At 44.4% G+C, this 24,551-nt stretch overlaps 1 protein-coding gene across 1 annotated transcript in view; it reads left to right on the plus strand.

Moving 5' to 3' along the window:
- Nucleotides 1-46: 46 nt before the first annotated feature.
- The window catches only part of MAP4K1 (mitogen-activated protein kinase kinase kinase kinase 1), a 68,613-nt gene continuing 44,108 nt past the window's right edge, over nucleotides 47-24,551 (plus strand). Inside the window, exons 1-4 of the mRNA XM_083515821.1 lie at nucleotides 47-422; nucleotides 8,658-8,715; nucleotides 15,131-15,221; nucleotides 16,533-16,597. Of these exons, the coding sequence (XP_083371947.1) occupies nucleotides 315-422; nucleotides 8,658-8,715; nucleotides 15,131-15,221; nucleotides 16,533-16,597 (322 nt within the window). The 5' untranslated portion in view covers nucleotides 47-314. The remainder of the gene's footprint in view (nucleotides 423-8,657; nucleotides 8,716-15,130; nucleotides 15,222-16,532; nucleotides 16,598-24,551) is intronic.

The raw sequence follows: 24,551 nt of genomic DNA on the forward strand, positions 1-24,551 counted from the left end.
TACTCATGTAAAACCATGCTGATTCCTGGACCGGATTTAGAAGGCGATTGGGCCGGATCTGGCCCCCGGGCCTTAGTTTGCCTACCCATGCGATAGAGGAACCGATGTGATCTCTGCTTACCCGCCACAGGGCTTTAAAGGCCACGGTGGAGCTCACACAAACCAATCGTGCATCAAATCAGGAAGCAGAACCCTGAGAAATTTATAAGATGCCCTGACCACATTGCTGTTCTGACGCCCACGCGCAGTGAGAGAGTCGCAGACTTTGCAAACCTCCGCCTTGGGGTGGCAGTGGGGTGGGGATTCACTGAACAATGGATGCCCAGGAAAGAGCTGCCCTAGACATTTCTACCCGAAACCCCCAAGAGGACTTTGAACTTCTTCTGAGAGTTGGCGGAGGGACCTATGGAGAAGTCTATAAGGTAAGCAACCAAAGCGCTGCTCCTTCCTGGAGAGACTGAATGGCTGAGGGCACCACACATTTGGGGCTACGACTTCCACAGCTGCACACTTCTTTGAAGTCTCTCAGCCCCACTCACCTCACTGAGTGTTTGTTGTGGGGAAGGAAGGGAAAGGAGAATGTTAGCCGCTTTGAGACTCCTTAGGGTAGTGATAAAGCGGGATATCAAATCCAAACTCCTCCTCCTCCTCCTCTTCTTCTTCTTCACACTAATTGACCAGCAAAAACAGGATTCCTGATAATATAATCTTAGCTCTGGCAGGGAAAACCCACCTCTTCCTTTTGCATCAATTAAAATGCTCTATTTTATTCTTGGTTTCTTCCCCTGCCAGGTATATTTTGTAATCTCTCTCTCTGCCACTCTTTGAAACATCCAGCGTTGCCAATCACTGGAGCTGTTTAAAATAGGAAAACCATCTTCGGCAATACAGCCGCATACTAATTGAACTGGGTTTGAGGACAAAAGAAATAAATATGGAGTAGGGTTCGCCTGAGGAACTCATAGCTGCATGATATTGGAAAAGCTGAGAAGTGTGTTGTCGGCCACATTTTCATCCCACAATTCCCCTAAAGACCTTGGGGAAACCTTGATCACTCCCTCCTTTTATCTTCACAGCAATATTGTGGTGTAGCTTAGCGCAGTCCTATGAATTTTTTTTTTTTATAAAATATTTATTAAGATTTTACACAAAACATACAAAACATAAGTTTTTTTTTAAAGTTAAAAATAATTAAACCAACTATTACACATAGAAAAAAGAAAAAAGAACAACAGCTAACAAGAAAATTACCAAAAAAGAGACCTAAAAAACCGGTAGTTGAAAAAATAAAAAAGAAGAGAAAAAAGAAAGAACAATATCTTAAAAAGAAATAATCCATTTTTCAATATCTTTAAGTTCATTTGCTTATTTCCTTGATCTCCTCACACCTCCCCTTTTGTATTCCCGTTTACAAAGTCCTTTCAGCAAATCCTTACCCTCTTTCATTTATCTTTACTCTATAATCTTAACCTATTATAACTATATATTTTCATCCAAATAACTATGTATATTTACATATTCTTATTAGCCGTGATACCAAAACCACTTATTTTCAGTCCAACATCATTTTAACATTCATTAATTTTACAGTATTTCTGTAGGTAGTCTTTAAATTTCTTCCAGTCTTCTTCCACCATTTCTTCTCCCTGGTCTCGGATTCTGCCAGTCATTTCTGCCAGTTCCATATAGTCCATCATCTTCATCTGCCATTCTTCCAGAGTGGGTAAATCTTATGACTTCCAGTCCTATGAATCTTTAGAAGTAACGACAACTGTGCTCAATTCTTTGATGCGTTCCTCCCGGTATGTGCGCCATTGCCGTCCTAGTGTGTGTCATAGCTGAGCATGAATTCATTGCTCTGTTGAGCGCTTCATCCACCACACAATGCTGGTCTCTGTGCCCAACGCACTGCCTGCTTTTTAAAGCTGCGAGACAGGCTACACTTCGACTGGGAGAGAAAGCGCATGGCAATAGTCCTTCTGTCTGCCTTGGTAATTCTCTCCATGGAACATAAGAGAGGTAAATGCGAGGGACATTTATGGGATGGCCACTTTAAGTAAGAGATGGAGGCTCCCTCTCCCCTAACAATGTGAAATCAGAAAAGGACAGGTAAAATGTTCAATGTGGTAGAGGCTAAGCAAATCAGTCTCTTAAACTTAAGCCAAGAAAAAGTAGTCTCTATAAGATTGAATATCAGTATACGTATCAAGAGCACGATTTCCGTTCTCATCCTGAAGCAAAGTTCTTAACCTGAGGTACTATTTCTGGGTTAACGGAGTCTGTAACCTGAAGAGTATGTAACCCAAGGTACCACTGTAGTTTTTTCTCTCCTGTTGTCACACTAGAATTCGTGGATGTTCAGTGAAGCTGAATGTTGTAAAATGGGCCATTGCAATTTGGCAGGCTCCAAATGAAGGACCACCTGGTCCTCTCAAAAGGCCAGATTTGGCCCTTGGGGACTCTAGTTCCTGACCTCCCCTCCTCACCTTTCCCTCCCCATTTCCAGCTCAAGGCTAAGCCTTAGAAGGCTCCTTTCAGTGGTTGGAAAACGTGATGGGTACATTTATTTCTTGGGCCATAAGCCGCCATGACAGGACGCGGGTGGGTTAAACCACAGAGCCTAGGACTTGCTGATCAGAAGGTCGGCGGTTTGAATCCCCGCGACGGGGTGAGCTCCTGTTGCTCGGTCCCTGCTCCTGCCAACCTAGCAGTTCGAAAGCACGTCAAAGTGCAAGTAGATAAATAGGTACCACTCCGGCGGGAAGGTAAATGGCGTTTCTGTGCGCTGCTCTGGTCCACCAGAAGCAGCTTAGTCATGCTGGCCACATGACCCAGAAGCTGGACGCTGGCTCCCTCGGCCAGTAAAGCGAGATGAGTGTCGCAACCCCAGAGTTTTTTTTTTTAAATAATAATATTTATTAGTTTTCCAACAAATTGAACACAACACTACAAAAAACCAAAAAAGAAAAAACATACAATAATACAATACAATACAATACAATACAATACAATACAATACAAAAAAAGAAGAAGCTGCAAAACACTAACATACAACTAACAAAACACAACAAAAACCATTTAAAACACAGTCCATTTTCAATATCTTATCTTTCTTTCACTAATTTCCACGACCACCTCACACCTCCCTTTTTGTATTGTACTTCTGTTAATTGTTTCAGCAATTCCTTTCCATCTTCCTCTTCGGAACACATACTTTCCCTGCCCCTTCCTGCCACAGGTTTCCCCTGCACATCTGGTTTTAGTGGGTTATTATTGTTGTTATTTTTAAATTATCTGCATTCATATATTTGTCCCAAGTTGGGATTCAAGGAGGCTTAGAGCACGCACTTAAAGACAACATCATAAAATCCAGAGTAATAGAATCAAACTAGTTAAAACATTAATTGAGATTCTTCAGAACACGTTTAGTACCAGCAATTAAAATCCAATTTGCCTTGATAGGGACCCAGTGATCAGCACAATCTGCGCCTTAGTTTCCAAAGGTCTATCTGAGCATGAAGGCCTCAGCCTGTTGGGGAAAGGGTAACAAAGAGGGAGCCAATCTAAACTCTCTTGGGAGGGAATTTCATAGTATGGGAGCCACCACAGAAAAGGCTCTCTCTTGTGTCACCATGAACCACGCTTTTGGTGTTGATGGGAGGCAAAGAAGGTGCTCAGCCCAGGATCTTAGCATGCGGGCAGGTTTGTATAGGGAGATACGATATTCCACGTAGCCTGGGCCCAATCCCTATCTAAGCCCCACCATCCACTCCTTCTTAAAAGGAGCTTGCCTGCCTTCTGATACTACTGGTCTGAGAAGAATCACCATATTTTTCGCTCTATAAGACGCACCAGACCACAAGACGCACCTAGTTTTTGGAGGAGAAAAACAAGAAAAAAAATATTCTGAATCTCAGAAGCCAGAACAGCAAGAGGGATCGCTGCATAGTGAAAGCAGCGATCCCTCTTGCTGTTCTGGCTTCTGGGATAGCTGCGCAGCCTGCAGTCGCTCCATAAGATGCACACACATTTCCCCTTACTTTTTAGGAGGGAAAAAGTGAGTCTTATAGAGCAAAAAATACGGTATAATGGGGAGTGAATGACTGGGGTGTGTTCGTACGTGGACAAACCCCATAGCTTTTCTGTATCATCTACAAAAGCTGTTATTCCTGGGATGTGTTCCCAGGGAATGCTCGGAATGGCAGCAACTTCTGCAAATTGTACAGGCATAGGGGAGAAATTGGTTTCGGATCACATTTCCTGGTTCAGTTCCCGAAACAATATGCAAACTGAAACTCGGCTATTCTTCAAAATTTGCATTTTACAAAAAATGTGCACGCACCAGGGGAAAGTGTGCCAAGAATTGAAGACATTAGTGAAAACAACACAGGAAAAGGCATTGTGTTGCGGGGGGTGGGGGGACACAACTGGTGGCAATAATAAAAATAATAGTAATAGTAATAAATATTATTATTTGTACCCTCCCCTCCCCGGCTTGAGCCGGGCTCAGAGTGGCTAACATCATATAAGTGTTTATTAGGAGAAATTGGCACTAAAAATATGATGGATTTTTCATGATTGAAATTGATTAAAATTTGGCTCTTGATTAAAATTTGGAAACGGATGCAGAATGAGATGAATGTAAGATCAGGGGAAAAATTAGAAACTGGGGGGGGGGGAATGAAATGGACAGAAATCACTTTGTACTTACTTTCGTCCCAAACAATATTGTTGTTAATTAATTTGTGAGTAAGAATGGCTGCCATGTACATACTAGACCTTTAAACCCCACCTCAAAAAAGGAACTGTAGTTTACCCCCTCACAAGCTACAGCTCCGAGCACCCTTACCCAACTAATTCTTATGTGTTTATTACAGTTACTTACTGCAGTTCCCAAGTTTCTTTGAGGAGGGGAATGGGTGAATCTGGCACATGTGTACAGTGGTACCTCGGGTTAAGGACTTAATTCATTCCAGAGGTCTGTTCTTAACCTGAAAATGATCTTAACCTGAAGCACCACTTTAGCTAATGGGGCCTCCTGCTGCCACACCGCTGCCGGAGCACGATTTCTGTTCTCATCCTGAAGCAAAGTTCTTAACCCGAGGTACTATTTCTGGGTTAGCGGAGTCTGTAACCTGAAGCGTCTGTAACCTGAAGCATCTGTAACCTGAGGTACCACTGTATATAAATTTTAGAAAGGGGCAAGATTAGATGCAGGTGCACAAAGCATTCTTGTACAGTGGTACCTCAGGTTAAGAACTTAATTCGTTCCGGAGGTCCGTTCTTAACCTGAAACTGTTCTTAACCTGAAGCACCACTTTAGCTAATGGGGCCTTCCGCTGCTGCCGTGCCACACCATGCAATTTCTGTTCTCATCCTGAAGCAAAGTTCTTAACTGGAGGTACTATTTCTGGGTTAGCGGAGTCTGTAACCCGAGCTACCACTGTACACAGCTTTAAGTTTCCCTACAACATGCCTTGGTGGTTTCAAGGCCTGGAAGCACCCCTTCCTCTAGTTTGCCAGTTTCTCTCTCCCAGGCTCTTGGAGGAAGGGCAGCCTGTGTTGCAAGCCCACCCACCCACTTAGCGTAACGGCTCACATCCTGCTTGATGCTATCAAAGGAGCTGAGCGCTGCAGCTGTATCCTCTGCCAAAATATTTCAGCTTGCATTCTCCTTCCTCTCTAAGCAGTCTCCCGCTTTGAGCTGTGGGATGCAGGAGCCAAGCAAGGTGAGGCCACAGGAACCCACAATCGAATCTCCCGCCTGTTTATAACAGCGTTTACATTGCACTTGAGGTGGCATGCATGCATCTTTCCCATGCGCGTGCCTTTGTTGCGCTCTGTTGGAGCCTCCTGCAACTGCGACGAGTCCCGGCAGGCCCTGCAAAAAGCCCGATGGGTCATTTGGAGGGTGCGACGGCACACCATGTGACGTCATGCACACTCTACATTAGGTCAACCGGTCAGGCACCCACAGTCAGAATTTTGTGGGTGCCTCAGGACCCAGGCTTCGCTCCCCGAGTTGGCGACCAATACCCTGCAGGCTGCTGTAGTTGTTCCTTTGTCTGTTATTGCTATGCTTTATTTGCTTAATAATAATAATAATTTATTATTTATACCCCACCCATCTGGCTGGGTTTCCCCAGCCACTCTGGGCGGCTTCCAATCAAGTGTTAAAATACAATAGTCTATTAAACATTAAAAGCTTCCTTGACATCTGATGGGAGGGCGTTCCACAGGGCGGGTGCCACTACCAAGAAGGCCCTCTGTCTGGTTCCCCGTAACCTCACTTCTTGCAGTGAGGGAACCGCCAGAAGGCCCTCAGCACTGGATCTCTGTCCGGGCTGAATGATGGGGGTGGAGACGCTCCTTCAGGTATACAGGACCAAGGCTGTTTAGGGCTTTAAAGGTCAGCACCAACACTTTGAATTGTGCTCGGAAACGCCAATGTAGGTTTTTCAAGACCGGTATTATATGGTCTCAGCAGCCGCTCCCAGTCACTAGTCTAACTGCCGCATTCTGGATTAATTGCAGTTTCTGAGTCACCTTCAAAGGTAGCCCCACGTAGAGTGCATTGCAGTAGTCCAAGCGGGAGATAACCAGAGCATGCACCACTGGCGAGACAGTCTGCGGGCAGGGAGGGTCTCATCCTGCGTACCAGATGGAGCTGGTAGACAGCCGCTCTGGACACAGAATTGACCTGTGCCTCCATGGACAGTTGTGAGTCCAAAATGACTCCCAGGCTGCGCACCTGGTCCTTCAGGGGCACAGTTACCCCATTCAGGACCAGGGAGTCCCCCACACCCGTCCGCCCCCTGTCCCCTCAAAACAGTACTTCTGTCTTGTCAGGATTCAACCTCAATCCGTTAGACGCCATCCATCCTCCAACCGCCTCCAGGCACTCACATAGGACCTTCACCGCCTTCACTGGTTCTGATTTAAAAGAGAGGTAGAGCTGGGTGTCACCTGCATACTGATGCACATCTGGATGATATCATTGCCGAACCGTTGTATTCCAGATATGCCCACCTGGCCATCCTTCCTGTGTTTTTCCCAACCTGATTTGTGGCAAAAATTTTGGGAGCAGAAGAGAAATGAAAGGAAAGGAAAACAGCATGTCAATCGATGTCAATAGAAGCTGACTAATTGAGGGGGCAATCAAGGGGCAATTCACCCTCCAGCCACACTGAACAGGAAGCAATAAAAGCGGCTGGAACTTGTAATCAACGCTGCTGGGGTCTGCCCCCAAAATAGAGTTTTTACTATATTTGCTTGTTGGAGAGGCTATAGGTTCCTGGCATCCATTTCCCCTCCCTACATGATACAAATCAGTGGTGTGGTGAGCAGCTATACCCAGTAACAAGCTTGTTGTCCTGATAATTTCACAACTTCTGCTAGGCTGAACACGTTATTTTTATCTTTCTTTTTTTTAAAGAAAACCATTTATATCTTCCTCAGATGTAGATCGGAATGGCGTGAAATAAAAAACCCCACAATAAAATTCAGCAGACACTATAACAAACACAGGAGATAATAGGTGTTAAGTTGTGGGTGAACATATCAGACGACACAGCGATTCTTCAAACAGCTCTTGTTTATTCAGAGGCCAGAACAGAACTGAACTGAAGGGCTCAGTCAGCCTGCTTATATAGAGCTCCAGTACCACGTTACTGTAACAACTTTCTAAAACTATCCAATCACTGAACGTCACTTTCGATCCTTCATTTGCATAACTATCTACAGCATCCCTCTGCTGGCCCAGGGTGAGAACTTCAGTACATAACAACAGGGTCACTAAAATATCTAGGAAGGCTCAAAACTGATTTAAAAAATAATAACTCCCTGCATATTGGCATCAGGCAGATGACTTCATTACACCCTTTTCGGCTCCTGCTAAAAAATATTTTGTTTAGGTAGGCCTACCCAGGTTTGTAGCGTGTTGATATGTGGTTTCAGCGTATTGTTGATTTTAATCGGTTTTTTAAACCTTCAAATAGCCGTTTTGTACTTGTCACTGATAATTTTGTGCCATTCTTTTTGCAAACTGCCTGTCCCCCAAAGAGAAGTCACAGGAAAAAGCCCGGCTTGTGTGTTTGCTGCTGTTACACGAATTTTAAGTGCACACACTCCATAGAAAACCAATCCTTCATTCTTCAAAATGAGGAAATCTTTCTTCTTCTTTGGCGATCCCTTGTATCCGAGTAAGATTGTCTTCCATAAACACAGTTTCTGAGTCTGTAAGTGACTGTGGAGACCAATTCTGGATCCACACGTCCTTCCACAGTGGGGACATAGGTTTCTGGACGGAAGCTGATCATAGTGTGGATTTGCCAAGCGTGCCTTCCTCTTAGCGCGTTTCTCCCTTTCGCCCTCAATTTGAGCGTCTTCAAAACCTGTGACACCTTTGGTAAAGACTGTTCTCCAATCAGAGCTCTCATATAAAAAAACACTGTGAAAATGCTTTTTAAAAAAGTTTTGAAAAATACATCAAATTTGGCATAGCTCACTTTCGCCATCTGGTGCCACGTTCGCGTTTTACACTTTGAAACACATTTAAAACTTTTTGTTTGCAACTGTATAGCTGAGACCCTGGTCTCCAGCCACATTTAGGCCTTTACTCATCTTTTAAACACATTCTCCTTTCTGTATCTCCTCAGGCAAGGAACAAGGAGACGGGGAAACTGGCTGCTATCAAAATCGTAAAGATGGAAGCAGGTGAGCGAGGAAAACGACCAGCTACTTTTCAGTGCGCCGCCGTATTGCAAACTGAATGAGCCCTGAAATCTTTTCTCGCTGAGGAGTGCCAGAACTAAGGGGAAGAGTTGCTGTGTGCATTTAAAGCAGTATTCAACTTTTCCAGACCCATTTTTAAACCCAAACATGCCTTTGAGGACCCATTTCTTAATCTTTTTAAAAAGAAAACACCCCCCCCACTAATTTTTATTAAAAGTTTTCAGATTTTACATTTCCACATTAACATCTTTCATTACACCCATACATTCAACGATTTCCCTCCTTCCCCATCCAATGTTCTTTTAATTTACCCATAATTCCTCCATATTCTTATATATCCATCTGAATCAAGTCCCGCCCCCTGTCCTCATTTTACATTCCTTTTAAATAGGTTACACTGTTGAATTTACGTTAACACGACCAGTGTTTTCAGCTGTGTACAATTCTTTTGCCATATATTTTGCATGGAGGTTGTGCTCCGGCTGCGACTGACCGTGGATCAGGCCCACTAGCGGGGAATGACCCATCACAATAATTACTGTTTATTTACATGGCAACCCCGCAGCTGAAGACCGGCTATTTAAAGCATATTCTTTTTTTTTTAATAGATATTTATTGAAGTTTCAGAAATTATATACAAAAGAAAAACAAACAAAACACAGACAAAAAAGAACAAGTATAATTTCAATTCCTTATTTTCTTATGCCTTACTTCGCTGACCTCCTCCTACCTCCCCTTTCTGTATTCCAATTTCAAAATATTCATTCAGCAAGTCCTCTCCCTTAATTTCATTTAGTTTTACCATTCTTTTCTTTTAACTTAGACATTACTGCTATAGATCACTTAGCTTCTAAACCATCATCATTCTAACATTTATTAATTTTGCCGTGTTTCTTAACCCTTTCTTCAGTTTATTTTTGATAACCTTATTTTCATTTAGTTTAGTTCATTTTAAAAAAAGAGAAATCCAGTTTTACCTTATCCAAACTTAATCATCGAGCTTATACCTCAGTTCATATTCTTAAAACATTTTTTCTAAGGTCGACCAAGATTCCCTTCCACGAATTTCCCAGTTTACATAGCAATAATAAAAAATAAAAACAACCAAATAAATTGTAATTATAAACCCTTTGGATTCCCAAACTCCACCCCCCCTTCCCGGTATCAGTCCCCAAAAGTGTCCATCAGTCCTAATCTACTATCAGCCTGGAGATCTCACGTCCGTATTTAAAGCACATTCAGTGCAATGTTTGAAGCACATTCTTCCTCTACAAATAATCCTGGGAACTGTAGTTCTGCGCCCGCACAATTCCCAGCACCCTTTAGAAACTGCAGTTCCCAGGACTCTGTGGGAGAAGTCGGGAGCTAATAATAATAATAATAATAATAATAATAATAGTATGTCATCCATCTGACTGGGTTGCCCCACCACTCTAGGCGGCTCCCAACAGAATATTAAAAACACAATAAAACATCCAACATTAAGTTTTTTGAAGATGCTTTAAATGTGGTTCGAGACTGGGTGGAAGTCAGTCTCTAAAATAAAGCTGGCTTGTGAAAAAAACACAGTCTGACCAACTCATCGCAGAAGCATGGGTGCTCTTTCATTCACTGTGCATATATGCTCAGAAACCAAATATTTTTAATTATTGAGGGTGTTAACGGAGAAATCTGAGGGCTCCCTTGGACAAAAAAACAAGGACACCAGCCAGGAATAACAGAGCAAAACAGCAGCCAGTAGGCTTGGCCTTGATTGAAGACTGTGGCGACGGGACTTCCACCTGCCACCAGGTGGAACAAGATGGAAGCCCCAAACAAAAGAGCCCCCAAATTTTTATTAGCTTCTAATCCCCATGTTACACCCCCCAAAACTACATCACTCATACATCATGGTTACACCATGAAAGGGGAGGTCTGGTGGCCGTAATCTGAGCATCCTGGACCCTGCCCCCTGGTTCCCCTTGCCCTCCACCAAACACCCATCAAGTGTAACAAAAGAGATATTTACATTTCCCTGTTTCCCAGCCAAGTTAATCCCACCCTTTTGTCTTCATCTGGGTTTGTTATTTCTGGACTGGCTACCTGTCAGGCACTCAGGTATCCGGATGCCAGGGGTTATCACCCAGGCATGAAGGTTAGAAAGATGCTGGAAAGAAGTTATATGACTTTAGTAGAAACATTATAAAGAATTAAGTATGAATAGATTGACATTGGGTAAAGATGTAAATTTAAGTCTAAAATTTCGTTAAATTAAATTATGGAACTAAATTTGTGAAAGAGGGAAAGGACTTGCTAGAATATTTAATTGAACTAGAATACAAAAAAGGAGGTGTGAGGAAGTCGAGGAAATAAGCTAATGAAAGATAAGGATATGAAAATACGGGGTTTTTTTGTATGTTTGTTTGTTCTCTTTTGGGTTTTTTTCTTTTTTAAATGTTTTTGTTTTCTTTTTTCCTTTTTGTATTGTTGATGCTTTGTACTGCCGTATCTGATTTTGTTTTTGAGGCTTTGTAACTGTTTATTGTTTATTTTCCTCTTTTGTTTTTCTTTTCTTTTTTGTAATGTTTAAACTTTAATAAATATTTTATATATATATATATAAAAAGGAATTATCACCCAGGCAGAGGGGCTGCTGAGCAGCTGAGCTCACATGTCTAGATGAATTTCTGAAGTTTTCCCAGTGAGCCAGTACATAGATACATTTATCAGTGAATTCTTACATTTGGTATCGTGCAGCAAAGGCCCTTGGAATAGATAGGAAGAAACTGCGATGAAGTGTTTTCTGGGGACAAATCACAAAAGTCACAAAAGCGATTGTGCTGGTTTTGGTAGTGGGCTGCATGTGCATGAGATCTGATGGAGGGGCAACCCCCCCCCAACCTATACATAAATTCCTGCAACAAGGGGAGGGGGGAAACACAAAATTTGATGGACTCCGGTTCGTATGAAGCTTTTTGGTCCAACTCCCATCAGGTTGGCCCAAGAATGCCCATGTGAGCCATCCTGAGCAGATTTTGTTGAGAAGCCTGGCCGGCTCCCTCAGGGGAGATTCAAATCTCCTTTCTGGAATGTTCCGCTTCCTTTTTATTTATTTATAAAAATGATTTAAATAAGTCTCTAGTCCTGTTACTTGAGGAGAAGCAAGCAGGCTGTATTCTGCAAAATGGCTGACCAAGGAGCAGGCCACTCCCGGCCTTCCTTGTGCTAAACACTTTGTATTAATTCTTCATATTATTATATAAGAATAATTTGTGGGGAGAAGCTAAACCTTTTCATCCCTCGCTGTAATCCCAACCCTCCTTGAGAGAAAATTCTTGTAATTTCCCCACGTCAAGACGAACCATGTTACTTTTATGTAACACATATTTAGGGTGGGATATGCAATTCTTTTGAACAGCCTCTGTATCTGTTCTTGTTAGGGGACGCTTATCTTCCTTTTTTGTTCTGTAACACCTCTAAAAGATGGAAACAGCTTTTTAAAAAAATCCCCACCCTGTATGCTATCAGAAGCTCATTGGATTAAAGGCTCGATAGAAAGAACAATATATTTTGGAATAAGAAGTTGCAAGTTTCATGTCCGCCTTTATGTATTCTTTCTTTTTATTTCATTTTCCCGTGATGGAAATTTCTATTTCTGTTTTTGTGTTTTCTTACCCCTCTGGGCATGCACGCTTTGCAACAATTTCCTCTTTTTAATTCTATTTTTCTTTAAATAAATAAAAACAAGAACACCCTTCCTTTGGAGAGAACACCCCAGAAGTGTGAGGCAAATTGGGCCACTTCTGTAAATAAGTGCTTTTCTAGCACTTTTCCAGCTCCTTCAATGCTGAGGTTTGATTTTCTTGGAAATTTGGCAGCAGAAGAGAGGAGGGGGCAGATTAAGGTCAGAGGCTGCCAGTTGCCAACTTTTTATTGTTGTTGTTTGCAGCTCACACCCACATTCCTTTGGCAAACGCTGCAAAAGAGCGAATTTATTTTGTCGCAGCTGCCGTGCCAGTGCTGGACTTACATATAAGCTAAACAAGCTATAGCTTAGGGCCCCACTCTCTTCGGGTCCCCCCAAAAAATTTAAAGGAAAAAAAAACTCCTGGATGTACATTTCCAAAATATAAGATAAAAAACAAATAAAATAAAACCTACATACAGCAACAGTGTTTTGTGTTGTGTAGGCTCCTGTGATGTAAGTCATGGGCCCCGCCTGATAGCCTGCTCCCTAAAATATCACGGGTTTGCTCCTTTCTATATATAGGGTGCCTACATTCTGCATGGACTGGTAGCACGGCAACATGCGCAAATGGCTTGAGATAACTATTAGGTCCATAAATTACCAGTACATTTCCGAGCACAAAGTGTTGGTGCTGACCTTTAAAGCCCCAAATGACGCCCTCCCACCAGATGTCAAAGAGAAAAATAACTACCTGACATTTAGAAGACATCTGTTTAGGGAAGCTTTTAATGTTTAATAGGTTATTGTATTTTAGTGTTTTGTTGGAAGCCGCCCAGAGTGGCTGGGGAAACCCAGCCAGATGGGTGGGGTATGAATAATAAATTATTATTATTATTATTATTATTATTATTAAGCATATATTCAACACACACAAAAGCGACAATTTGTTGTTGACAAAGGACAGCTGGACATATAAAGGGCTCCATTACCTTCAGTCGCTTAGGGCCTCATCAAACTTAAATCTGGCTGAAATCAACATGCAGGGCTTTGACGAAATGGAAAAATAAAGCCCAGCAGCCATGAGAGGAGCACAAAGTGAAGGGGAAGAATGTAACCTTTCCTCTCTCGGTTGCGGACCCGGCAAAAATCCCCCCAAGCTGTGACAATCGCCCACGGCAGTCGTGTTCCTTGGGGGCGGAGGTGGGGAGCTGCGGCTTCTATTTACCGTAAAACAACAACAGCCCTGCCTGTTATGTGCATTCATTCAATTAAGTTGCATGTGCACCATGCGTTTCATAGAATCATAGAACTGTAAAGTTGGAAGGGCACCCCAAGGCTCATGTAGTCCAACCCGCTTCAACACAGGAATCGCAGCTAAAGAACCCCTGGCAGACAGCCCCCCGACTTCTGATTGAAAAGTCCGTTGCTTTCCAAGGGAGTCAGTTCCACTGTCCCTGTTCATGACTCTGAAGGACATTTAAAGCAGGAGAATAGGGGAGCGTTATTACTTAGGCCAGAGATGTCCAAACTCGGCCCTCCAGATGTTTTGGGACTATAACTCCCATCATCCCTAGCTAACAGGACCAGTGGTCAGGGATGATGGGAATTGTAGTCCCAAAACAGCTGGAAGGCCGAGTTTGGCCATCACTGACTTAGGCCAATACAGTCATACCTCAGGTTACAGACGCTTCAGGTTGCATTTTTTTGGGGTTACGGACTGCCGAAACCCGGAAGTCCCAGAACGGGTTACTTCCGGGTTTTGGCGGTCGCACATGCGCAGAAGCGCTAAATCACACGTGCATGTGCAGAAGCACTGAATCGCAACGCGTGCATGCGTAGCCGCGCCGCTGCGGGTTGCGAACACTGCAGGCTGCGAACGTACATCCTGCACAGATGATGTTCGCAACTCGAGCGTCCGCTGTACACCAAAGGACCAGTCCGAAAGGTTTACGCCATTATACCTCTTGTATAAAAAGAGGTCATTTTTAGTTAATAGTTGGCATATCGTATGGCGCTCCTGTTGTAAGGGGATAATTGATGATATGGGAAAAGTCAGGGTGTCTCTAGAAAATAAGTTCAGGGGAGTTTTGTTAAGGTTAAACAGCTTCTGTTGGTATATTTTTGATGATTTATCTCACAGGCCAATTCGTTCTGACAAGCTGAAAAACAATAATAAAGACTACTTAATAATAATTTTTATTAATTTTCAATTAAAATCCAATGATAGCCTCGTTATAACAATACCAAATTATAATACCCATCGTTCAAATACTAAATTATATAATTTAGGTGGCCTCCCCACGTGGTAGAATTGCTGGTTTGATGATTTTCTTTATTTCTGCATTCCAAAATCTTATTAATTTCAATTACATTCCAGTCACAATAATCCCTTATACAACAACGGCAATATGAGTAACTTCTGTTCGTGTCGACACATCAAATGATGTATAGAACTACAAGTAAGGCACTCAAATTCTATCCTTGTTCTTCCTGCGTGTGGCAGTTATTCTCTCCGTTATGTCTATCTTTTCCCAGTTGTTGCTGTTCTTCCATCATGCCTCTTTCAATAAAGACTATTGAAAGAGAAAATAAATAAAAAGGGGGGGAACAACCCTCCATTTTAAAATTTTATTTTATTTTTACAACTGTAGGTTACCTTTTACAGAGCCTAGTTTGGCCCTAAAAGCACTTCTTGAATTTACTAAACATTTTAAATGCCCTGCTTTCCAGATGATGACTGTGCCACTATCCAGCAAGAGATTCTGATGGTGAAGACCTGCAGCCATCACAACATCGTAGCCTACTATGGGAGCTACATACGGTGAGAAACCCCCCTGCCCTTATGGTTGGGAAAGGTCCGCCTCTAAGGCAGGCTTCCTCAACCTCGGCCCACCAGATGGTTTGAGACTACAATTCCCATCATCCCTGACCACTGGTCCTGCTAGCTAGGGATCATGGGAGTTGTAGGCCAAAAACATCTGGAAGGCCGAAGCTGAGGAAGCCTGCTCTAAGCGTTACCTTCTTGGAGAAGGGGGCTGTCAATGGCTACTGGCCCTGATAGCACCGCCATCCCATAGTTGCCTTTGACTGGACTTAACAGTCCAGGGGTCCTTTACCTGCCACCAGGATCAGGGGTGGCCCACCTCTGAAAACCTTTAACCAGCAGTCACAAGGGGGGAGTGTGCTGCTGCCCTCGGGTCCTCCCTGTGGACAAAGGACGCGGGTGGCGCTGTGGTCTAAACCACCGAGCCTCTTGGGCTTGCCGATCTGAAGGTCGGCGGTTCGAATCCCCACGACGGGGTGAGCTCCCGTCGCTCTGTCCCTGCTCCTGCCAACCTAGCAGTTTGAAAGCACACCAGTGCAAGTAGATAAATAGGTACCACTGCAGCGGGAAAGTTTCTGGTTTCTGTCATGGTGTCCCGTTGTGCCAGAAGCGGCTTAGTCCTGCTGGCCACATGACCCGGAAAGCTGTCTGCGGACAAACGCCGGCTCCCTTGGCCTGAAAGCGAGATGAGCGCCGCAACCCCATAGTTGCCTTTGACTGGATGTAACCGTCCAGGGGTCCTTTACCTTTTTACCTTTTACCTTGTGGACATCCCATAGAGTCATCTGGTTGGCCACTGGGAGAACAGGAAGCTGGGGTAGACTTTAGCCTGATCTAGCAGAGTTCTTCTTATGCTCTTACGGTGGTACCAGGATGGTGAAAGCTCTCTCTCTCTGTGTGTGTGTGTGTGTGTGTGTGTGCGCGCGCTCCGGGGGAGACAGCTTCAAGATTGCTGAGGTGCAGTTGAGATGGCCCTGATCCCCATCCCAGTCCTCCCCTGTGTACCTCATTTCACACACAGCCAGTGTGGTGTAGTGGTTAAGAGCGGTGGACTCGTAATCTGGTGAACCGGGTTCGCATCTCCGCTCCTCCACGTGCAGCTGCTGGGTGACCTTGGGCCAGTCACACTTCTCTGAAGTCTCTCAGCCTCACTCACCTCACAGTTTGTTTGTTGTGGGGGAGGAAGGGAAAAGAGAATGTTAGCCGCTTTGAGACTCCTTCGGGTAGTGATAAAGCGGGATATCAAATCCAAACTCTTCTTCTTCTACTACTCAATGACGAACCTTTCCATCTCTGCATTCTCACTAGGTTCAACAAGTTGTGGATCTGCATGGAGTTCTGTGGGGGAGGCTCTCTTCAAGATGTCTACCAAGGTAACACTGATTCCCTGCCCCACCAGTGGTCAGAGGGAATTGGGCGTTTAGGCCTTCCTGTTGTTGTTGCTGTTGTTGTTTAGTCGTTTAGTCGTGTCTGACTCTTCGTGACCCCCTGGACCAGAGCACGCCAGGCACTCCTGTCTTCCACTGCCTCCCGCAGTTTGGTCAGACTCATGTTTGAAGCTTCGAGAACACTGTCCAGGAGAGTTCATCACCTCTTATGGCAGTCTGTTCCACTGCCGAACAGCTCTTACTGCCAGAAGGTTTTCCCAAATGTTTAGTCGGAATCTCCTTTCTTGCAGCTTGAAGCCATTGCCTCAAGTCCTACCCTCAAGAGCAGGGGCAAACAAGCATTTCCTCTAGGCCAGAGAAGGGGGACCTGCGGCTCTCCGTACATTGTTGGACTCCAACTCCCATCAGCTTCAAACAGCATGGCCAATGGGCAGGGATGATAGGAGTGTTAGAATTCCTGCTCCGTGTTTGCAGTCATGGGATTGTTGTTTTTCACATGACGGTATATGTTTTGACTCCACAGAGTGGGAAGTGACGGAGACAGGATGTTTGTGTTCCTGTGTTCCACGAAGTGGGACTATTGTCCTTTGTTCTTTCTCTTTGCTGTCTGATGCTAGAGAGAGAGGGAGCCATGTTGCAGTGCTCCGTGTGTGTTTATATGTAAATAAAGTAGATTAGCCAAAATGCTGAGTTGCTGAGGTCTGTTACACGTGATGCACAAACTCTGCGGATCCCTAAGTGTGCCAATGTCTGATGGCATTGGTTGCTGTGATGTTCAGGCTGAAGAAAGCTTTTGAAGCTGCCGAACGATCGACCGGGAGGGAGAGAACATGCCAGTCGGGCATGTGTCTCTGCCAGGGTCCTACTCGAGTGTAGGACAAGCTCCTGACAGGGAGTTGTAGTCTAGCAACACCAGAAGGCCCACAGGTTCCCCCTTCCTTGCTATAGGTTGTTCTACAACTAGTTTAAGTTGTGTCCTCTCAATGGCTGCACTTTTATATGGCTATTCTGTTTTATACTTTCTGGGGGGGGGGGGATAGGCGAATAGAAACACAGCCAAAATTTGCGCTTTCCCGAAATTTACAGTGCAGCTCTCCAACCACAGATGTGTACAAGAACACATAGGGTAAAATGTGCACAAAATGCATTTGCTGCTGGAAATAACATATAAAAACGCAATATATTAGGGGAAACCACTTTGCAAAGAAGCCTGTGTATACTAGGAGAAATTTGCACTAAAATGCCGGTGAATTTTCACAAAGACTTGCAAAGAAAATTGCGAACTGATGTGGAAATGTGAAGAACTGAATTTAAGGTTGGAAAAAAATGAGAAACAGAAAGAAATTGAAACTGACAGACTCCCTCATCCCTGGTGTCATGGACTGGCTGGAGGCAGAGGAGTGGTATCAGGTGGGAAGCTCCCAAGGGAAGAAGGCTCAGGGCCAGGGGATTGGTGTTGAGGCAACGATGAAGGAGAAGACTGGGAGGAGGAGGTGTTGGAAGTGGAAGAGGCAACAGGATTTAGTGAGCTGGGAGAGTCTGTGGCAGAGAGCAGTCCAGAATCAGAGGCAGGAGAGGAGGGGCCCCCAGAAGCAGAGATGAGGCAGGCTGGTGAGGAAGCCAGGGAGTCTCCCCCTCCTTCTGCAGCCAGGACCAGAAGAGGCATGAAGAGGGTGGAGCAAAGGCTGGCAAGACAAAGGAGCCTCAAATTGCTTGGGAAGGAACAAGGGGAGGAGGAGACTTAGTGAACTGTGGAAAGTGGGGCCTTCATTTCCCATAACTGTCTCATCAGGGCAAGATCTTGTGGGAAGAGTTGCTGTGCTCACCAGGCCTGAGCTGTTTGTTTCTTTGAATAAAGTGTTAGCTTCACTGACACCTTGTGAGTTATTGCTTACTTGCTCCTAATACCTAGTGTGATGGCCTGGGATTCGGACTCGGGTGCTGAACCTGAGGGATCCCAGCCTGCACAGGATTCCCCGCCTCCAGAACCAGCTGAGCCGGGGCTGGGGCGTGAGCCTGAAGGGTCCTCACCTGTGCTGGATCCTCAGGTGCAGGCATCAGCTGAGTCTGCTCTGGCTCCGGAGGTGATGGAGGACTCATTGCCTGCAGGTGCTCCACTCTCAGCCCCGTCAGGGGAAGCTGAGGTTGCCTCTGGGTCCGGTAACCCTCCAGCCTCTCCTGAGCTGCAGAGGCTCAGGGCAGAGAGGCGGAGGGAACTAAGTTCCCGCCGGAGGAGTGCTCGCCTCCAGCCAGGAGAGGCGAGTCACCAGAGGATCAGGGCTGCCCTATGCCTCGGGGCAGATAAAAGCCAGCCAGCCCCAGTCCCAAGTTGCGGGAGCAACATTGTAGGTCGCCAGTTCCTGCCTGAACCCTGTCCTGCTTTCCTGCCTGAGCTCCTGACCTCACCCAACTCCCTGCCCTGCTCCCAGCTTCAGCTTTTACGGACTGCCTCCATACTGCACCTTCGACCTCAGACTGGACTCAGACCTCGCCTCTCAGTTAACTCACGGGACCAGGACATCTAGTGACAGAGCAGAAGGACCCAGATTCAGACCTAGCCTCTCTGTGTAGGGCTGAGAAATATCTGTGTCTTTAACCCCTGAAGTAGGGATGGGAGGATCTGTCCATTTAGTCTTTCTTCGTTTCCCATTTTCTTAAATTCATTTCTCTAGATTCCCGTCGCAATTGGCGAATTATTATTTGAATCCTCATGAAAATTCACCAGCATTTGGGTGCAAACAGCTCCTATGTATGCAGTTTTGATTTTACACATTTTTGCAAGCACTTCCCCCTCATATAATGCATTTTTGTGTGTGTTATCTTCACGGACGTGTTGATTTTTATGTACACCTTCCTCCAATATTTGCATTTTGGCTGACTGGCTTGCAAAATTCAAGTAAGTGCAAATTTCAGTGTATGGTTGTATTTCGGTAAACATACTGATTCTGAAAGTATGAATAAGGAATAGATCCTCCCTTGAAATGCAAACTTTTAAACCCTTGCTCTCGACAGCCATTGCAAGTCAGTGCAGAAGATTGAATTCGCACAAGGCAGGTTCCCATTTTCTGAGCAGATCACCAAAGATTTGCATTCGAAAGCAGCTGCGGGAGGTAGCTGAGGGGCGGCAGAGAGGTCCCGTCACAGGTCTCCCACACCCTGTCTCTTTTGACCCTGTGGATCTCTTGACAATACTGCCAGGACAAAAACAGTGACCCTGTTAGGTTAAGTACTGCCCCCACCACCCACTGCCCTCCCAGTTCTGTATTCTTGCATGCACATCCTCCTTGCGAGGGGAGATGGGGCAGGCAGGGAGTAAGACGTGATACCAAGCCGCCTCCGTCCTGAACTGCAGAAGTGAAACTGAGTGTGGTCAATTCACTCTCTGTACCGTTTGAAACGGCACCTGTCTCTAAGGAAGAATGGGCACCCTTCCACGCGCACCCCCCTGATTCCGCTTATATTGCTTTGCATCCTTGAGTCTGCTTCCGTTACTCACGAGGAGGGGCAAGACGCTATGGCTGTGCGCAAACCACACACATAAAGCACCCAAACACACAATAATATTGGGAATTGTCTGTTAAGGGCACTGGGAATTGGAGTTGTGGGAGGGGGTAAAACACAGACCCCAGCATTCCTTTTGCTTTTTGGGGTGGGTGGGAATGCACTTTCACTGTGCCTAGGACTTGTCGATCAGAAGGTTGGCGGTTCGAATCCCCACGACGGGGTGAGCTCCCGTTGCTCGGTCCCTGCTCCTGCCAACCTAGCAGTTTGAAAACATATCAAGTGTAAGTAGATAAATTGGTACCGCTCTGGCGGGAAGGTAAACGGCGTTTCCGTGCGCTGCTCTGGTTCGCCAGAAGTGGCTTAGTCCTGCTGGCCACATGACCCGGAAGCTGTACACCGGCTCCCTTGGCCAATAAAGCGAGATGAACGCCGCAACCCCAGAGTGGGTCACGACTGGACCTAGTGGTCAGGGGTCCTTTTACCTTTACCTATGTATAATAATAATAATAATAATAATAATAATAATAATAATAATAATAATAATTATTATTATTATTATTTATCATTTGTACCCTGCCCATCTGGCTGGGTTTCCCCAGCCACTCTGGGCGGCTTCCAACAAAGATTAAAAATACATTAAAATGTCACACATTAAAAACTTCCCTGAACAGGGCTGTCTTCAGATGTCTTTTAAATGTCAGGTAGTTGTTTATCTCTTTGACATCTGGTGGGAGGGCGTGCCACACAGTGGGTGCCACTGCCGAGAAGGCCCTCTGCCTAGTTCCCTGTAGCTTTGCTTCTCGCAGTGAGGGAACCGCCAGAAGGCCCTCGGCGCTGGACCTCAGCATCTGGGCAGAATGATGGGGGTGGAGACATTCAGGTATACCTGCAGGTATACTGGGCCGAGGCCATTTAGGGCTTTAAAGGTCAACACCAACATTTTGAATTGTGTTCGGAAATGTACTGGGAGCGTATGTACACAACTCAATACTCCCTGATCACCTGCTCTCCCTACCCCTCTCTCAAATACAGCTTCTGATACATTACCCAGGCATTGCCTTAAGGACTAGAAACTTAAATGTCTGTTTTAAAAGGAAGGCTGAGGCTGAAAGTCCTCACAACCCGCTAAGGGATATAACAATGCAATAAAATTTGAAACACTAACAGTTCATTGCACATTTGTTCGGAATCCAATAGAAGCATTCAGTTTAATTGATCCAACAAAATTAAAGAACGCCGTGCAGCGATACCAGATAGTCCTTTTTACATCTCTATTGCCCTCCTGCTGCCCTCTTGCCTCTTAGCGCCCCCCCGGGGGGGGGACAATACCACCCACTTTGTGAACCTCTAGTTTAAGTCTTAGGCTTTTTCTTGTTTTCTCCCTAATATGTGTTGTGGTGGGTGGGTTTGGTCCTTGGCAATTTGAGATGTTCGTCTCCCTCCCCCCCCCACACACTTTGCGTTTTAGCTCAGTAGGCACAGCACAATCATTTTTTATTTTTTATTTGCATTTTAAAATTTTTATTAATATTCCATTATATATACATTATATCCGTATTTAGTACATCTCATACATTTTGGACTTCCTTCAACGTCATTGACATTCATTCGTATTTGTTTCTTTGTAACACATTCCAATCATTCATACTGCCATTCACACCTCCCTTCATGCATTATTTCCAATAAGCAATACTTATTAGTGCTTTACAGTGCCTCTTTAAATCCCACTAGCGTTGTATTAACTAAACATTTGTTCTCCAGATAACCCACAAATTTCCCCCAATCGTCAATAAACTTTTGATCCTTAATATATCTAATTTTCCCTGTTAATTTATCCAGCTCAGCATATTCAGTCAATTTTAATCTCCACTCTGCTATCGTTGGGCTTTCTTCCTGCTTCCACTTCTGCGCTACCACAATTCTAGCTGCCGTTACCGCGTACTGGAAGATTTTACAATCCTTTCTTTTGATATCTTTTCCCACCATACCTAATAAAAAAGCTTCAGGCTTCTTTACAAAGGTATAACTTAATATCTTTTTCATTTCATTATAAATTTCATCCCAGAAGCTTTTAACTTTCCTACACTCCCACCATAGATGATAGAACGTCCCTTCTTTTTGTCTACATTTCCAGCATTTGTTATCTGTTTTGTACATCTTAGCTAGTTTTACGGGTGTCATATACCATCTAAATAGCATCTTCATCATATTTTCCCGTAGTAGCACACATGCTGTAAATTTTATATTCACTCTCCACAATTTTTCCCAGTTCTCCCGTTGAATATCATAGCCGAAGTCCTTTGCCCACTGAATCATCACAGTTTTTACTTCCTCATCTTTCATGTTCCATTCTAGCAGTATTTTGTACATATTTGACAAATTTTTACGATCATTATTTATTATCTCTCTCTGAAATGTTGATACCTTTTCTTCATAGCCCCTCTCCTTCACCTCTTTTTTAAATATTTCATTTATCTGGAAGTAGCTCAGCCAATCGTATATATATATTTTAACCTGATCGTATGGTTTTACTTTCCACTTCCCTCCTTCCTTCATTACCATTTCTCCATACCTGCCCCATTTTTTCTCCATATTAACTTTCTTTACACTTATCAACTCCAATGGGGACAGCCAGTGTGGGGTTTTGGGTTCTAATATATTCTTATATCTATTCCAGACCTCTATCAAAGGTCCCTTAAAGATATGGCTGCAAAATCCCTTATGCACTCTTATTTTATCCCTCCACAGATACGCATGCCACCCAAATCTGTTCTTATACCCTTCCAAATCCAATAACTCTGTATCTTCCAACTTTATCCATTCTTTTATCCAACAAAGGCATGCGGCCTCATAATACAATCTCATGTCTGGTAAGGCGAAGCCCCCTCTTTCTGTTATATCTGTTAATAACTTAAACTTAATTCTGGGCTTCTTTCCTTCCCAGACATATCTGGAAATCGCCTTTTGCCATTCTTTAAAGTTTTTTGTACCTTTTATTATGGGTATCGTTTGGAATAGGAATAGCATTTTGGGGAGTATCATCATTTTGACCATAGATATTCTTCCCCAGAATGATAATTTCATCCTGGCCCAGGCCTCCAGATTTTTTTTAATTCCGTTCCACACCGGGATGTAATTATTTTGGTATAGATCAATATTTTTATTGGTGAGCCAAAGTCCTAGGTATTTTACCTTTTTAACAACTTCGATTTCTGTTTGTTGCTGTAATAGTTCTATCTTATCTTGATCCAGATTTTTAATGATCATTTTTGTCTTGCTCTTATTCAGTTTAAATCCTGCTAGCTTCCCGAATTCCTCCATCTCCTCCAAAATTCCCTTTATGCTATCTGTCGGTTCTTCCACCGTTAAAACCACATCATCAGCATAAGCTTTAACTTTATATTCATTTGAACCTAATGTTATTCCCTTAATTTGTTTATTTTGCCTTATTGCATTTAGTAAAACCTCCAAGACAACTATGAAGAGGAGCGGCGAAAGCGGACAACCCTGCCTTGTTCCTTTAGATATTTTTATATCTTCTGTAATAACATTATTTATTATCAGCTTCGCCTTCTGTTCCGTATAGATTGCCTTTATCCCGTTCCAGAACTCTTGACCCACTTCCATGAATTCCAAATTTCTCAACATAAAATCCCAAGCTACATTATCGAAGGCACAGCACAACCATTGCAGCACATTAGACAATCAAAAGCCGACCACAGCGCTTCCAATTCACACTCTTGTTTTCAACAGCTGTCACCTCTTGACTTCCTCTCCCCCTCGCAAGCGTCCTCCTGGGTTGCTGGCGAAGAGATCAAAAGATTATATTGACTGAGGCTCCTCACATTGGGGCTCTCAGCTCCGCCCATGAGAGGATAAGCCATCTCAGTATGCGGATGATACCCAGCTCTACCTCTCTTTTAAATCAGAAGCAGTGAAGGCGGTGAAGGTCCTGTGTGAGTGTCTGGAGGCGGTTGGAGGATGGATGGTGGCTAACAGATTGAGGTTGAATCCTGACAAGACAGAAGTACTGTTTTTGGAGGACAGGAGGCGGGCAGGTGTGGAGGATTCCCTGGTCCTGAATGGGGTAACTGTGCCCCTGAAGGACCAGGTGTGCAGCCTGGGAGTCATTTTGGACTCACAGCTGTCCATGGAGGCACAGGTCAAATCTGTGTCCAGGGCAGCTGTTTACCAGCTCCATCTGGTGCGTAGGCTGAGACCCTATCTGCCTGCGGACTGTCTCGCCAGAGTGGTGCATGCTCTGGTTATCTCCCGCTTGGACTACTGCAATGCGCTGTACCTGGGGCTACCTTTGAAGGTGACTCGGAAACTACAACTAATCCAGAATGCAGCAGCTAGACTGGTAACTGGGGGCGGCCGCCGAGACCATATAACACCGGTCTTGAAAGACCTACATTGGCTCCTAGTACGTTTC

Source organism: Podarcis liolepis, assembly GCF_965112155.1.
Source record: "Podarcis liolepis genome assembly, chromosome: 7".
NCBI classification, from domain to species: domain Eukaryota; kingdom Metazoa; phylum Chordata; class Lepidosauria; order Squamata; family Lacertidae; genus Podarcis; species Podarcis liolepis.